Source organism: Oncorhynchus nerka, linkage group LG25, assembly GCF_034236695.1.
Source record: "Oncorhynchus nerka isolate Pitt River linkage group LG25, Oner_Uvic_2.0, whole genome shotgun sequence".
NCBI classification, from domain to species: Eukaryota; Metazoa; Chordata; class Actinopteri; order Salmoniformes; family Salmonidae; genus Oncorhynchus; species Oncorhynchus nerka.
Genome location: NC_088420.1, coordinates 16,563,311 through 16,581,373, shown reverse-complemented (window position 1 = coordinate 16,581,373; position 18,063 = coordinate 16,563,311). Strand labels below are relative to the sequence as shown.

General features: G+C 42.0%; 2 protein-coding genes across 3 annotated transcripts in view; both read right to left on the bottom strand.

The window, feature by feature from the left end:
* The window catches only part of LOC115109083 (rab GTPase-activating protein 1-like), a 159,488-nt gene extending 156,938 nt beyond the window's left edge, over nucleotides 1-2,550 (bottom strand). Inside the window, 1 exon segment of the mRNA XM_029633663.2 lies at nucleotides 2,430-2,550. The gene's annotated coding sequence lies outside the window, so the exon portion shown is untranslated.
* Nucleotides 2,551-3,950: 1,400 nt separating this feature from the next.
* Nucleotides 3,951-18,063, bottom strand: part of LOC115109082 (protein FAM163A) — a 30,873-nt gene continuing 16,760 nt past the window's right edge. The window contains exons 2-3 of one of the 2 annotated variants that reach the window (XM_029633662.2): nucleotides 6,540-6,654; nucleotides 3,951-6,418 (exon numbers count right to left, since the gene is read on the bottom strand). In XM_029633662.2, coding sequence (XP_029489522.1) covers nucleotides 6,023-6,418; nucleotides 6,540-6,632 — 489 coding nt within the window. In that variant the 5' untranslated portion in view covers nucleotides 6,633-6,654 and the 3' untranslated portion in view covers nucleotides 3,951-6,022. Of the gene's footprint in view, nucleotides 6,419-6,539; nucleotides 7,834-18,063 lie in introns of those variants that run through there. The other variant, XM_065009614.1, reaches the window with a different exon arrangement.

Below are 18,063 nucleotides of genomic sequence, written 5' to 3'. Positions count from 1 at the left end.
GTTCTAAATTAGCTTTATAAGTAGTGCATGACCTCAGGGTGGCAACATACATTCTAAGTGATTTCAATGGGTCTTTCTCCATTCTGGTTGTTTTATACTGTTCAATCCAATTTCCACATCAAAAAAAATTCAGCATTTTCATCCATTTCCACAAGGTTGTCAAACATTTATTTGCATCTGACCATGTAGACAGAGTGAACGGCAAATGCCTGTGACTGAGCAATCAACAACTGCTCTCCTTGAGTGACAGCGGGTGAGGGAAGCGGAACGCAAGAGAGAGAGAGAGACGACTCAAAGAGCAAAACAGAGTAAACATGTTTTTTTTTTTACGGACGTTACATGCATAGGAGTGGCGTATCACATTTAACAAACATTGAAATACTGGTGTAGAAGAATAGAAGGTCATGTAAAACCCAAACCAGCCTGTGCATTAATACTAGTAAAAAGTCAAATATGCCGCCCTGTCCCAAATGCAAACATCAGGTGCTTTATTAGGAAAAGGGAGACCTAGTCCGTTTCACAACTGAATGCGTTCAACCCGAAACGAGTCTTCCACATTAAACCCAACCGCTTTGAATCCATTACGCCTCGATCATACAGAGTGCAATTGCATTTTGGTACACTAGATTCTAGTACATTAATTTCCAATGGAACGCTGCGTTTGCCTTGCAGCATCGCGTTGCAGTGCGTTCTGTTTGGTGTATAAGTTGGCTTTATCTAAAGTATGCATAAAACTGTATGCCTAGACGTCTTGACAGAAATGGTAGCAGAAAGTGAATGTTATACTTTTGTTGCACACATATCCAAATGATGCTGCGTACCATTTTGCGCAATTACTATCGGTGTGATCAAGGTGTTAGTGCGAAGCAACAGTACAGTAGCTGCACTTCACTACAGTAAACAACTCCACTACCGTATCTGTTCCTCTGATAAAACGTCATTGTAAAACTTCACCAGGTTGTTTGCACTACCCGAGTCAGGGTGCTGAGGTAAGCTGGGTTTCTCAACTCCACGATATGTACATCTCTATGGATTTGGGTTGTTAGTACTGTGGGATGAGCGTACCTCCGACTACATCAAGTCGCTGTCAGTCGATACGAGGAAACAGTTGTTGGTTTTATTTGACTAAAGTTTTATTTAAAAGTATGAATTTCAGCAAACAAAGGCACGCAGCTAGAGGACAAACATAGGTACACAGACAGGGTTTAAGAACTTACATTTATCAACTGACTGCGACTCAATAGTCAAGAGGTTCATTCCGCCCACAGTCGCATCTGTTCAACTCCATTGATGTGATGTACATTGTGTTCTCATAAATGTCAACTTAAAATTACATTCCTAAACATACCTTTTTTTGCAGGTATAGTGCATTTAGACAATCGAGCCAGATACCATCAATGTATAGAAATGGATCCTGCAAGTGAATTCTATTAACTAATTATAGATGGGTGCGGCCACAATCCACATTTTTTAGCATATAAACTGTCAACATTCGGTGTCCAGTTTGTTCATTTCACACTATCCCTAACAATCCAGGATCAATTTCCCACCAACTTATGAGCCGATACTATCAGACCTCGAATCAGTGATATGGAAACTGCAAGCCTCACCAGTGTCACGTAAATGGATAATAAGATCCAACTGAGGTGAAGTAACTGAAAAGCAAGTTACTGGTTAGCTAGCTAGTTAAGTTAATCAATCAATCAAATGGTTCTGTGCTGGTCAGGTTCTGCTCTTTCCCCACCTCTACAATCCCCTCAAACAGTGTTTACATAAACTATGCACAAGCTAAATACTGTTACAACATACGAAATGTATTATTTGTAGTTAATAGTTAACTAGTTATAGTAGCCGAGTTTACTCAACGTATCTAAAATAGAGCTACCTAGTTAAGTTACCTCGATTACAATGGTAGTTAAAAAAAACAGTAACATACTCTACCAATTACAAAGGAAGGAAAATAACGTTAATTAGCTAGCGAGCCTCTAAAAGCTGGAAGGTACTTCATAGTAGAGAAGAATGTGACAAAATGGTAAGCTAACGTAGCTAGCGAGCGAGGTTAACGTCCAAATTATGTATTTGGGCGAACATCAATTATTTAACACCGTTAAACTATCATAAACGAGACTGTAAAACCAGAAATGTCACAACATAACTATGTCACAGCACACATACTGGGCAACAGGAAGTGCCTAAAAGGCCATCTGTAATAGCCATGCTAGTGTGGCTAACACTAGCTAACCTGTTAGCTATGAATCAAAACAGTTCACCCACACCAGATAGAAAGTGGTGCAAGCTCACGCAAGAAATTGTCAGAACAAAGTCGCATAATAACCTAAAAATGTAAGAAATAATATCAAATTGTCCTTTTCGTCACACGCAATTGTCGAAGCTGAATGTCTTCAGAAGATAAATAGCCAACAACTTACTTGTTTAGAGTAAACACCTCCGGATAAATAGCAAACGTTAACTGTCAAGTTGCAGCAGCCGCGCACACTCACGGCTCCTCCGCGAGCCCCACTGGTCCGTGCGCGTTCACGGCGCAGTCACCCTGGTTCTATCAGAGAGGAAGAGGTAAAGAGAGAGGTCCAACTCGACGAAATATGTGTCTCCCTCCAGCAGGTGGCGTGTTAGCGCAAGTCTATTTTCTATGGAGGTCAATGAGTGTCGAATTTGGTCCCCTAGAAATTGCATGGCTTATTTCCTACATCAGGTTTATTTGTTTGAATAGAATGCTTAGGTTGTTACGAATTTTTTTTAAACATATTTTTTATATATATATTTGTATTATAACATTTCAAATTACAATACGATACAAACATATGTATTTTTTTTCTGAAGAAACATAAAATGCATTACAAGTAAATTACTGATTTAAGTAGGACACCTGACATCCCCTTAGAACACGTGACATTCTTTAACTTTGAGGGGAACATGTATTTATATTGATTTATATTGTATTTATATTTATATTGGATTGATGATGCTATTTATTGGCCATTGAAAGGTTTTGTAGCCACCGGTCGGCCAATTCTACAGTATTTCAATTAAATATTTAAAGGACAAAATTGCATGTATTTAAGTATTGTTTTGCTGTAGTGGGGACAGTAACATTAGTCATCTCAATTTTTTCTTGTTTTATTTGTATATTTAGCTCACATAATATATTTAAAGTATGCATTAAGGTGTCTGTAATAGAATAAACATGGCAATATCAAATGTAGACGTTAATAAATTCCTTTCTATAGCTTCCAAAATATTTTTTTATAACGTTGGGGGAGTGCCAAGATGGAGGCACGGTGACTTCGAAACAACGCCCCCTATCTGTCATCTCCAGTGTATATTTAAATCAACGCCCCCTATCTGTCATCTCCAGTATATATTTAAATCAACGCCCCCTATCTGTCATCTCCAGTATATATTTAAATCAACGCCCCCTATCTGTCATCTCCAGTGTATATTTAAATCAACGCCCCCCATCTGTCATCTCCAGTGTATATTTAAATCAACGCCCCCTATCTGTCATCTCCAGTGTATATTTAAATCAACGCCCCCTATCTGTCATCTCCAGTGTATATTTAAATCAATGCTTGCTTTTATTGCTCTCATTTGATTCGATTCTGGGAGACAAAGGATGGTGGTGTGATATAATTTATTCATTGTAAAAATTTTGGTTAAATATGAAAATGGAAAGTTGGAAAATGCTTCAGACAATTGCAATACATTGTTGTTACATCCATTAAATTGGAAGTTGCTTATGGGCTTGTTTTTAGCTACTTTGAGCAGGGTGTGTGTGTGTGTGTGTGTGTGTGTGTGTGTGTGTGTGTGTGTGTGTGTGTGTGTGTGTGTGTGTGTGTGTGTGTGTGTGGGTGTGTGTACAATATGGACAACAAATATATTTCAAGCAGTTATAAATCTTTAATTGTCACAAGGTAACAATGTGAGATGTATATATCTTTTTCTCTTTTAATATTTCATAGTATTTTAAAAAAATGGTTAGTTATTTTATGAATAACCTAAACCAACAGGAATTAAATGTGAAAATGTATTCTTATGGGGCATGTAATTTGGTTGATATTCTCAATTGAAATGTTTTGTTTTGGTTCGTATTTAAATTGACAGATTTATAGAAGCTTTTGAACAGACACACATTTTTCACCCCTTTTTAAAGAGCAAATAAACACTAGAAACAACGCCCTAACACACAACTGCTTTTTCATGGACAATACTTTTATAACAGCTTCCTTCTTCAATCTACATCTTACAGCATTTTTTCCAATATATGCATTCCTTTATTTAATGTTGGACAAAAATACAAGTACAAGACTTGCACTGGTGAAAAAAACCTGTAACATCTAATCAAAAGTGTAAGGACTTAATAGACACATGTATGTTTATGTTGGTATCGTTGTATCCATATGAGCATTGCTGTAGTCACAGGTATGATAGGGCTTTTCAGCTCTATACAGAAGTAGCTGATGGGGGTGCTTTAAGAAACCTATAGTAAAATTAGTATCACCCCTATCATACATGTCTGTCATTTTTTTGCTGTTTCACACTAAAACATAAAAAGACACCAGGGCAAAATAATATCCTACATGGCAAAGCAATGTTGTCTAATAATTGGTTAAAAATGAGTGCCATATAACAAGGTTAATAATTATGTATTTAGTTACCAATTACATAAATATTGTATTTCAAGTTCTTCATAAGATGAAATAAACACTCAAATGTGTAAATACATGGATGTGTATAGTTCATAGAATCAACAATTAGATGATCAGAAGAGTGCGGACACCAAATGGCACAAACTACATCTAAATCATACCAGACTTACACACCCCAATTCAAAATGCATCATGACCGAATCCAAAAAGTCATCAGCCAGTTAATCAAAGAGACAAACAAATAGAAATGCTTTCAATGCATTTGGTAATATATACATTTCCAACTTTTTGCATCATTGTCAATGAAGAGAAATACAATTTGAACTGTACTGTACCTTCAGTGTTCTACACAAAGAAAGGTAGTCCACTTAATGACACAGGTGCAGAGACAGACAAATCATCACTAACTGCAATACTGCATCACCCACTTACAAAATGCCCCTGTTCTGACTTGAAAACTATCTTTAAACTGTAATATTCTAGTTATTATATTATGTGATCAAATTCCATTGTCTCAAAAGTAGCCATGGTAGGCTACATACCTCTTTCAATAACATAAAACAATAGACAACAGTCTTTCAATAGTTCCAGTTACATATGACAAACATTTGGAGGGAAAAAAACATACAAGCTGGACAGCTGCGTCGTTCTACTTTTCTCTCCAACCAAGTCGGGTTTTGCGTGCATAGAACTTGCATAGAGAAAGCTCTGAAGTAGTTAGGGTCTCTTCACTATTTTTGCTATGTTTCTTCTGAATACCTTCACTTGAAAATGAAATTTGCTTTTATTTGTAGTTCAGAATCTCTTTTGGCAGATACAGGGAAATGACAAGAGTAGGTCCAGGTAAAACCACGATATCGATAGCCCTCGAACAGTGAAGATTAGATTCCCACACACTACCTCGCCAGACAGTGTATAGGTCTTGGTCTATTGAACACTAAGGGATGCTCCCTGCCTCTGTATTACAGGAGTCTAGTTTTTAATTAAACAGCAACAAACATGATAGCTACCTCTGTTTAAAAAACAATACTGTTTGAGTGTGCTCAAATCCAGCTGGAAGCTAGCTGACACAGTGTAGGGAGAAAGAACAAGGAAGTGCATGACCAGGTCAAAGGGTCAACGCTTCATGTTGTCTCTCAATGCTCCTTTTTCATCCTCTTCTCTTTAGTTGTCAGCAGAGAGACACAGTGGCTACCAGAGATTACCCTCATAAAAACATAGTCTCTTTTATCCAAAGCAATAATGAACAAATGTTCTGTGTACAGTGCATGGCCTATGCAGGGATTGAGCTCACAACCCTGCAGTAGAAAACACCACGCTCCAACCAAATAAGCCAACAGGACATCGGAAGTGGGTCACACGTCTGTACTTATAGCGCGAGTGTTGGTGTAGAAGTCTGGTGCTGGGTTGCTGCGATGCTGGCTGGTGCTCAGCAGGGAGCCATGCAGGGAGGGCAGGGCGAGAGCCAGGGCTTGGTTCTCATAGTGCGTGGGCATGTAGGTGATGCGCTCGCCGCCATTGTGCATCTCGTCGGTGGTTCGGATATAGAAGGGTGATTCGTAGGGCGAACAGGTGGGGCAGTAGTTACGTGGGGGGCCCGTGGCGTGGGAGGCAGGGAGTTCCGGGGAGAGGGAGAGGGGAGTGACGGCCGTCCCGTCCACCCCGGGAGCACTGCATGCGTTGCAGGCAAAGTGGGGCTGCATGACGGAGCTGGTGTCCCCTTCTGACTCATTCTTCTTACAGCAGTAATACTGAAAGGCAGAGGGGAAGAGGGAGGGAGACGGAGAGAGGGATGTTGTGACAGTAAATAAGTGAACAGAGACTGTAGTGATTCTGAGGCTTAATATCTCTCTCTCTCTCACACACACCTACCTGGAGTCTACAGTAACAGAGCACTGCTATGATACACAAGAGTATCACCGTGGCGAGAATTCCTCCGGTTATGACAACAGTTCCAGCTGTCATCCGACCAGCTCTCCATCAAACTCTGAAGGCACAGGAAGTGGCACAATCATCACAGATGGCCATTGGACAAACAGAAATCTGGGTCGTATTCAGTAGGACACAATGTAGCAAAATGTTTTGCAACGGAAAACGAGAATGTGTGTTGTAATGTTCAGATAGTACCTTCCCATTTCATTCAGAACATGACCCAGACGACCCAGACGAACTGAATATCATAAAACATGAATATGTTGTTCTATGGAAGTGTTTCTCTATCCTGGTCCTGGGATGTGCATTTTTGTTTTTGCCCTAGCACCCTTCATTCAACTAATCATCTCCTCATCAAGCCTTTAATTTGAATCATGTGTGTGAATGCTAGGGCAAAAACTAATTTGGGTCCCTAGGACCAGGATTGAAAACCCTGTTCTTGGGAAGAAAGTGGCTCTCACGTTCAGCAAAGTGTGCAATAAAACCTGTAAGAGAGAAGATCATGGACAGTACAATGATCTCAGACAATGTCAATGATTAGTATACTGCAACATGCCTGCTTGTAATGTACAGTAGCCTTCTGTAACAGTGGAGGTGTTCTCCTCTCTTACTACTATTTAATTTCATTACTTGTTTGGTTTTTATTGGACCAGGACATTGGTATTCTCAATGACATCTCATTTGGTAAGAGAATGGGGGGGTAAGACTCGATGACAGATCGGCCCCTGCAGAGGAAACTGCAGGGCGGGAGAGGAAATCCCAGGGAGGGAGAGGAAGCCCCAGGGAGGGAGAGGAAACTGCAGGGCGGGAGAGGAAATCCCAGGGAGGGAGAGGAAACCCCAGGGTGGAAGAGGAAACCCCAGGGCGGGAGAGGAAACCCCAGGGCGGGAGAGGAAACCCCAGGGCGGGAGAGGAAACCCCAGGGTGGGAGAGGAAACCCCAGGGCGGGAGGACATGATGATACACAGCGTCGTCATCTCGAGACCAAACCAAACTAAGCCCTGTTTAACACAACAAGAAATAAAGAATCCAATATCATTTCATATCATCAATCAATCACATTTATTTATAAAGCCCTTCTTACATCAGCAGATGTCACAAAGTGCTGTACAGAAACCCAGTCTAAAACCCCAAACAGCAAGCAATGTTGATGTAGAAGTACGATGGCTAGGAAAAGATGTAGAAGTACGATGGCTAGGAAAAGATGTAGAAGTACGATGGCTAGGAAAAGATGTAAAAGTACGATGGCTAGGAAAAGATGTAGAAGTACGATGGCTAGGAAAAGATGTAGAAGTACTAGAAAAGATGGCTATGGAAAAAGATGTAGAAGTACGATGGCTAGGAAAAGATGTAGAAGTATGGCTAGGAAAAGATGTTTGGCTAGGAAAAGATGTAAATCGATGGCTAGGAAAAGATGTAGAAGTACGATGGCTAGGAAAAGATGTAGAAGTACGATGGCTAGGAAAAGATGTAAAAGTACGATGGCTAGGAAAAGATGTAGAAGTACTATGGCTAGGAAAAGATGTAGAAGTACGATGGCTAGGAAAAGATGTAGAAGTACGATGGCTAGGAAAAGATGTAGAAGTACGATGGCTAGGAAAAAACTATATTTTTTATTTAAATCTCCATGTTACTGTTTCCTGGCTACACTTCCTTATAAGTTATCTTGAAGAAAAGAAAAGAAAAAAAAATATATATATATAAATATATATATATATATATATATATAATAAAAATAAGTTATCTTGAAGTACAAATCCTTGCCACAAGATGGGGCTGCAAATTTACAAACTGGTCAGAGAGGGAAAAAGACACCAGTCTGCTGTTCATGTCCGAAAAACAAAAACAATAGTTCACATCCAGGATGACGTTGTACAGACGTCACTACACTCTTTGAAAGTGCAAGTGCATGCAGGTGTACCCTGAAGATGATTCAGACCAAGTACATTGCTCTACTGTAGGTTCCTTAGATGTATCCAGACTGGAATTATCTGGACAAATTCAGCCAATTACCATTCAAATGATGAGCTCTCACTGTAGCTGTGCCATATACTGTCATTATTTATCCACCACTACACTGTAACCTGGGCTACACCAAGTCCAAACAATACATTCTATTTCTATCACAATATGGTGGTGAACAAGAACCTCTTCATCAAATAGTTATTAGTTACTAAGGGATTTATTAAGGGAGTTATTCATATATTTGAGTCGTCAGTCTCTCTGCTATCAGTGGTGTGTTTCACAGCACTGACCGTTAATCAGAGGGACAAGGAGCTGAGATATGCCTAGGACTCTAGGGATCAACCTATCCAGGTGATGTCAGATTGAACGCTTCGGTCATACTGACAGACAGACAGGCAGATGCCAATTCTAGTGTATAGTTAGGTATAGGCTGAAATACTGTGCATAGAAACATGGGTACACACCATCTTGGCTGTCCATTGTTGACAGACACACACACATTCACACACAGACACACACACCATAGTCGTATATAGACTGTTTGCCACAGGGGCTAACATAGATCACACTGCAAACTGGCACACACTCTGACTGACACTGCAAGTTGACACACACTCTGACTGACACACTGCAAGCTGACACACACTCAAAACCAAGTGCTCAGCCAGGCATGCAGACACATAGTAAGTCCAAGACCAAGACACACAGACACACGACACACACAAAAACAATTTAACTAAACCAAATCAAATCCAATTTTATTTGTCACATGCTTTGTAGACAACAGGTGTAGACTAACAGTGAAATGCTTATTTACGGGTCCTTTTCCAACAAATAGAAATAGTGACATGAGGAGTAAATACACGGTGGAATAAATACAAGGTGGAGCAAATACACAGTGGAGTAAATACACAGTGGAGCAAATACACAGTGGAGTAAATACACAGTGGAATAAATACAAGGTGGAGCAAATACACAGTGGCGTAAATACATGGTGGAATAAATACAGGGTGGAGTAAATACACAGTGGAATAAATACACAGTGGAGTAAATACACAGTGGAGTAAATACACAGTGAAATAAATACATGGTGGAGTAAATACACAGTGGAATAAATACACAGTGGAGTAAATACACAGTGGAGTAAATACACAGTGGAATAAATACACAGTGGAGTAAATACACAGTGGAATAAATACACAGTGGAATAAATACACAGTGGAGTAAATACATGGTGGAGTAAATACACAGTGGAATAAATACACGGTGGAATAAATACACAGTGGAGTAAATACATGGTGGAGTAAATACACAGTGGAATAAATACACGGTGGTGTTAATACATGGAGATACAGTGTACAGACACTTTACTCAGTACTTTGTTGAAGCACCTTTGCCAGCGATGACAGCATTGAGTCTTCTGATGCTATGACACTACAAGCTTGGCACACCTGTATTTGGGGAGTTTCTCCCATTCTTCTTTGCAGATCCTCTCAAGCTCTGTCAGGTTGGATGGGGAGCGTTGCTGCACAGCAATTTTCAGGTCTCTCCAGAGATGTTCGATCGGGTTCAAGTCCGGGCTCTGGCTGGGCCACTTAAGGACATTCAGAGACTTGTCCCGAAGCCACTCCTGTGTTGTCTTGGCTGTGTACTTTGTTGTCTTGTTGGAAGGTGAACCATCGCCCCAGTCTGAGGTCCTGAGCGCTCTGGAGCAGATTTTCACCAAAGATCTCTCTGTACTTTGCTCCATTCATCTTTGCCTCGATCCTGACTAGTCTCCCAGTCCCTTGCAGCTGAAAAACATCCCCACAGCATGATGCTGCCACCACCATGTTTAACCGTAGGCATGGTGATAGGTTTCCTCCAGACGTGACGGTTGGCATTCAGGCCAAAGAGTTATATCTTGGATTCATCAGACCAGAGATTCTTGTTTCTCATGGTCTACGAGTCTTTAGTTGCCTTTTGGCAAACTCCAAGTGGGCTGTCGTATGCCTTTTACTAAGGAGTGGCTTCCTACCATAAAGGCCTGATTGGTGGAGTGCTGCAGAGGTTGTTGTCTTTCTGGAAGGTTCTCCCATCTCCACAGAGGAACTCTGGAGTTCTGTCAGAGTGACCATCGGGTTCTTGGTCACCTCCCTGACCAAGACCCTTCTCCTACGATTGCTCAGCTCTAGGAAGAGTCTTGGTGGCTCCAAACTTCTTTCATTTAAGAATGACCGAGGCCACTGTGTTCTTGGGGACCTTCAATGCAGCAGACATTTTTTGGTACCCTTCCCCCAGATCTGTGCCTCGACACAATCCTGTCTCGGAGCTCTACCGACAATTCCTTTGACCTCATGACTTGGTTTTAGCTCAGGTGTGTGCCTTTCCAAATCATGACAAATCAATTGAATTTACCACAGGTGGACTCCAATCAAGTTGATGAAACATGTCAAGGATGATCAATAGAAACAGGATGCACCTGACTGTCACGCTCGTCATAATGAGTGGACCAAGATGCAGCGTGATATGGTTCCATCCTCTTTATTATGAAGCGAAACTCAAAGAAAACAATAAATGCACAAAAAAGAAACGTGAAGCTGCTATAGTGCTAACAGGCAACTATACAAAGTCAAGATCCCACAAAACACAAAGGGGAAATGGCTGCCTAAATATGAACCCCAATCAGAGACAACGATAAACAGCTGCCTCTGATTGGGAACCATACCAGGCAAACATAGAAATAGATGGTCAGGGTGTGACACTGACCTCAATTTTGAGTCTCATAGCAAAGGGTCTGAATACTTATGTAAATAATTGCTTTGTCATTATGGGGTAAACATAAACATAACATTTCATCAATATTAGAATTAGGCTGTAATGTAACAAAATGTGGAAAAAATCAAGGGGTCTGAATACTTTCCGAATGCACTGTATACAGGGAGTGCCAGTACCGAGTCGATGTGCGAGGTCATTTAGGTAGCTATGTACATATAGGTAGTGGTAAAGTGACCAGACAACAGGACAGATAATAGACAGTAGCAGCAGTGTGTGTGTGTGTGTGTGTGTGTGTGTGTGTGTGTGTGTGTGTGTGTGTGTGTGTGTGTGTGTGTGTGTGTGTGAAATGTGCGCTGATAGAGGAAGTGTGGGCCCCCAGTCAGCCAGACAGAATTTAGTTTGAGCAACAGGGCAGATTGGATTAGTGGAGTCAGTCTAATGAGATATAATCAGACGGCAGCAGGTGGACGCTGGGCCGCCACAGCAGGGGTCCTAGGCTCCACTGTGCACCACCACTTCCTGTCAGAAGCACGAACAGGAAGTGACCAGTCATGTCTGTTTTTGTCCACCTGCATCTTTCCAGCTGTGGGCAATGACTTGCTCAGACGTGGATGTAACATCTTTTTTTGGTGCACAACTATGCCTGTCTAATAGTTGGCCAATTGAGGTAAAAATGGATATTGGCAATCTTTTCAAAAGGCCTCCTCCACTTAATAACTTGATTAAATCAAGATATTCACTCTGCTTTAAGTTAGCTTTCATGCATGCTGTCATATTACTTCGTAAGTTCCTTTGAAATCAGTGGTACACACTTAGAAAAAAAAGTGCTGGTTCTGTGGCTGTGGCTGTCCCCATAGAAAAAAACATTTGGGTTCCAGGTAGAACCCTTTTTGGTTCCAAGTAGAACCCTTTTTGGTTCCAAGTAGAACCCTTTCCACAGAGAGCTCTACATAGAACCCAAAATAGTTCTACCTGGAACTACAAAGGGTTCTACATGAAACCAAAAATGGTTCTCCTAAGGGGACAGCTGCAGAAACCTTTTTTCTAAGAGTGTAGTGATAATCTAATTTCCTCATCTAAGTACTATTGAAACATAGTTTTTTGACTGTAACACCAGAGCCTGTAGTAGTGCTTATCTAGAATCAGTTTAGCTTTTTAGATTATAATGAATAGACAGGATCGACCTGTTCCTAGATCAGCACTTCTACTCTGAGACTCTTTATGAATACGGGCCAAGGTTATTGCTATACAACCGCAATATATGTGATTGAAGGAGACAGGTATGGGGACACACACAGAACACACCAGACCATCTCCCAGCACTAAGTAATTTACCATCCCATCAGTATGGAACCAGCCCATCAGTATGGAACCATCCCATCAGTATGGAACCATCCCATCAGTATGGAACCATCCCACCAGTATGGAACCATCCCATCAGTATGGAACCATCCCATCAGTATGGAACCATCCCATCAGTTCCATCATATGGAACCATTCCCATCAGTATGGAACCATTATGGAACCCCATCAGTATGGAACCATCCCATCAGTATGGAACCATCCCATCAGTATGGAACCATCCCACCAGTATGGAACCATCCCATCAGTATGGAACCATCCCATCCCATCTGTATGGAACCATCCCACCAGTATGGAACCATTCATTCAGTATGGAACCATCCCATCAGTATGGAACCATCCCATCAGTATGGAACCATCCCACCAGTATGGAACCATCCCATCAGTATGGAACCATCCCATCAGTATGGAACCATCCCATCAGTATGGAACCATTCCATCAGTATGGAACCATTCCATCAGTATGGAACCATCCCATCAGTATGGAACCATCCCACCAGTATGGAACCATTCCATCAGTATGGAACCATCCCATCAGTATGGAACCATCCCACCAGTATGGAACCATCCCATCAGTATGGAACCATCCCATCAGTATGGAACCCTCCCATCAGTATGGAACCATTCCATCAGTATGGAACCATCCCATCAGTATGGAACCATCCCATCAGTATGGAACCATCCCATCAGTATGGAACCATCCCACCAGTATGGAACCATTCCATCAGTATGGAACAATACCTTCCATTTGTTATGTCATTTCAATATTTGCAGAGAGCTAATCCTGGCTATTGGCTATTTCACCATGTATGTCATGGGACATGGGCTCCTGTTAGAGAGTCTACACATGTGAACGCACGCACACACACACACACACACACACACACACACACACACACACACACACACACACACACACACACACACACACACACACACACACACATAAACATTGTCTGAATTTCTCTCTCTCTCTCGCTCTCTCACAAACACACACAGAATACAGAAAGAGGGAGGGAGAGAGAGCTGGATGAGCCACTCACACACACCACCGCTGGGCCCAGATTAGAGAAACAATACCATGGCCTGTCGCAGCCTTCAATCCCCTTACACAGCCTGAAGAGCCCAAACACTGATAAGACTGCAATACACGAACAGGCTGCCGCACCAAGTCGCACTGTCTCTGTCAATGGACCAAGTACATTTAGGCACACTTTTCTGGAAGGGCCCATTGTAAGGACTTTACGTAAGCAGTTCCAAATGTCCTCAGATTTGCAGAATTACGTAAGAACGAAGAATGCTCATGCCATTTTATGTCAACAATCTAAGAGGAAAAGGGCTCCGAAATTCGATCCTGGAGAGATGTAGTGTGTGGGGACCAGAAGTAAACAAACAAAAATTTGACCAACTGGGGACATTTTGTTGGTCCCCACAAGGTCAAATGCTATTTCTAGGGGGTTTAGGGTGAAGGTTAGAATTAGTGTGAGGGTTAGAATTAGGTTTAGGGTTAGGATTAGGAGCTAGGGTTAGTTTTAAGGTTAGGGTTAGGAGCTAGGGTTAGGTTAAGGTTAGGGTTAGGTTTAAGGTTAGGGTTAGGGTAAGAGTACCGGTTAGGGTTAGGGGTTAGGGAAAATAGGATTTTGAATGGGACTGAATTGTCCCCACAAGGTTAGCTGTACAAGTGTGTGTGTGTGTGTGTGTGTGTGTGTGTGTGTGTGTGTGTGTGTGTGTGTGTGTGTGTGTGTGTATGTGTGTGTGTGTGTGTGTGTGTGTGTGGGTGTGTGTGTGTGTGTATGTGTGTGTGACTGTAGGTTGGTCCCTGTCAACACAGCCCTTCATCATTCTCCCTCTATCACCATTATAAGTGTGCCGATCGATGAGCTGACGCGCACACATTTCTGTTGCCATGACGCTGGGGAGATGTTTCGTCGACCCTGACCAAGCCTAGCTTCCTAAAACAGCCTTTCACACACACACACACACACACACACACACACACACACACACACACACACACACACACACACACACACTTGTACAGCATTCACTCGCACATGCTCATGCACACAGGTTCACACACACTCCTCTAATCTAGCGTCTCATCAGCCTCTTCACCTCCATCTCCATCCTCCCGCCCATCTCACTCCATCTCCCATCCCATTAACCTGTTGTATCTTCATCCAGCCCATCTCACTCCATCTCCCATCCCATTAACCTGTTGTTTCTTCATCCAGCCCATCTCACTCCATCTCCCATCCCATTAACCTGTTGTTTCTTCATCCAGCCCATCTCACTCCATCTCCTATCCCATTAACCTGTTGTTTCTTCATCCAGCCCAGCTCACTCCATCTCCCATCCCATTAACCTGTTGTTTCTTCATCCAGCCCATCTCACTCCATCTCCCATCCCATTAACCTGTTGTTTCTTCATCCAGCCCATCTCACTCCATCTCCCATCCCATTAACCTGTTGTTTCTTCATCCAGCCCATCTCACTCCATCTCCTATCCCATCCCGCCCATCTCACTCCATCTCCTATCCCATTAACCTGTTGTTTCTTCATCCAGCCCATTTCACTCCATCTCCCATCCCATTAACCTGTTGTTTCTTCATCCAGCCCATCTCACTCCATCTCCCATCCCATTAACCTGTTGTTTCTTCATCCAGCCCATCTCACTCCATCTCCTATCCCATCCAGCCCATCTCACTCCATCTCCTATCCCATTAACCTGTTGTTTCTTCATCCAGCCCAGCTCACTCCATCTCCCATCCCATTAACCTGTTGTTTCTTCATCCAGCCCATCTCACTCCATCTCTCATCCCATTAACCTGTTGTTTCTTCATCCAGCCCATCTCACTCCATCTCCCATCCCATTAACCTGTTGTTTCTTCATCCAGCCCATCTCACTCCATCTCCCATCCCATTAACCTGTTGTTTCTTCATCCAGCCCATCTCACTCCATCTCCTATCCCATCCAGCCCATCTCACTCCATCTCCTATCCCATTAACCTGTTGTTTCTTCATCCAGCCCAGCTCACTCCATCTCCCATCCCATTAACCTGTTGTTTCTTCATCCAGCCCATCTCACTCCATCTCTCATCCCATTAACCTGTTGTTTCTTCATCCAGCCCATCTCACTCCCTTGCTGTCTCATTTTTCCTCCAGTTCTTCACTGTCTTTCACATGACATCCAGTGCTTTAGACTGTTGACACCACAAAGATCCCATAAATAAGGTATATATGTAATTCTGTGATTAACGCTAACAGCAATAAAGCTGCAGTAGACTAATAGAGACCATCTGCAGTACAGACTAATAGGACCATCTGCAGTAGACTAATGGAGACCATCTGCAGTCGACTAATAGAGACAATCTGCAGTAGACTAATGGAGACCATCTGCAGTCGACTAATAGCGACCATATGTAGTAGATTAATAGAGACCATCTGCAGTAGACTAATAGCAACCATATGCAGTAGACTAATGGAGACCATCTGCAGTCGACTAATAGAGACAATCTGCAGTAGACTAATGGAGACCATCTGCAGTAGCCTGATATAGGCAATCTGCAGTAGATTAATAGAGACCATCTGCAGTAGACTAATAGAGACCATATGCAGTAGACTAATAGAGACCATCTGCAGTAGACTAATAGTGACCATTTGCAGTAGACTAATAGAGACCATCTGCAGTAGAGACTAATAAAGACCATCTGCAGTAGACCAATAAAGACCATCTGCAGTAGAGACTAATATAGACTATCTGCAGTAGACTAATAGAGAACATCTGCAGTACAGACTAATAGAGAACATCTGCTGTACAGACTAATAGAGCCCATCTGCAGTAGAGACTAATAGTGAACATCTGCAGTACAGACTAATATAGAACATCTGCAGTACAGACTAATAGAGACCATCTGCAGTACAGACTAATAGAGAACATCTGCAGTACAGACTAATAGAGACCATCTGCAGTACAGACTAATAGAGAGACTAACTGTCCTCTCCCAAGCCAACTATCCACTTCAGTTGATCCAGTTTATTTTATGCCATTGTTAATTAATTAAAGGATTAGAGAGAGAAAAGAGAGTGAGGAGAGAGAGGGAATCATTTAATTGGATAAGACACTGACGGTTAAAATTGTACCCTATTTCCTATATAGTGCTCTATGTGCCATTTTGGATGCACAGTAAGCCATCTTTTTACATTCAGCAATTCATGCCAAAGTATTAGGCCTACACATTGATGGTGGATGGAGTGAGTTTCCCCTATAAAACGATAAGAGCTCTTGAAGACCTAGTGAAAGGCGCTATATTTTACAAATGCAAATCACATTCATAACACACAAACCTGTCACAAGACAGGGATATGTATTCCAAGCACCCCTTCCAGATCACATTCACACATGACATCACATCCACATAGGCCTAGCGATGTTACACTGTCACTGAACATTATCCCCAAACAGTCATGGACATCAACACATTACACATGCAATCACATTACCATATGCAGAGCCCATGTGTTGGATACACTGGGTACCAGCACAGACTAAATCCCTTTTCACTAGGATGTCATCAGCAGCCCCTCACACAGCCTCACGTCTTCTGAAGGTGGAATTCAACGTGGCCGTCTTGGCATACATTATCACATATTAAGAGTGTTTCAAAGCCAACAGCTTACAATAGGAGTGTATTTTTAACCATTGCGAGCTGGAGGTGTATCACTTCACCAAGCAGGCTCCTACCAATGGTTTAGTCATTGACACTGTGGCCTAAAAGTAGAGGTAGGATGTTTTCAGAAAGTTTTGATGAGTAGGGGTCAAAGCTCTAACTTTACCCTGCGGAAAACCTTTCACCTCAGTGGGCTACATCAGGGTCACACAGAGTTGTTCTTGGTAGTCTTAAACACATCTACTTTGAAACAACAGTATGCACCTCACACACATGGTGCCATGTCAGATATAGAGTTGAAATGTATTCCATTTTGAGTTTGCATCCCAATATTACACTTTATATACACTGAAAGAAAAATATAAACGCAACGTGCAACAATTTCAAAGATTTTACTGAGTTACAGTTGATATAAAGGAATCAGTCAATTGAAACAAATTCATTAGGCCCTAATCTATGGATTTCACATGACTGGGAATACAGATATATCTGTTGGTCACAAAAAAAATTTAAAAGGAAGGAGCATGTATCTGGTGTGACCACCATTTGCATCATGCAGTGCGACAGACCTCCTTCGTATAGAGTTGATCATGGTGTTGATTGTGGTCTGTGGAATGTTGTCCCACTCCTCTTCAATGGCTGTGCAAAGTTGCTGGATATTGTCGGGGAACTGGAACACGCTGTCGTACACTTCAATCCAGAGCATCCCAA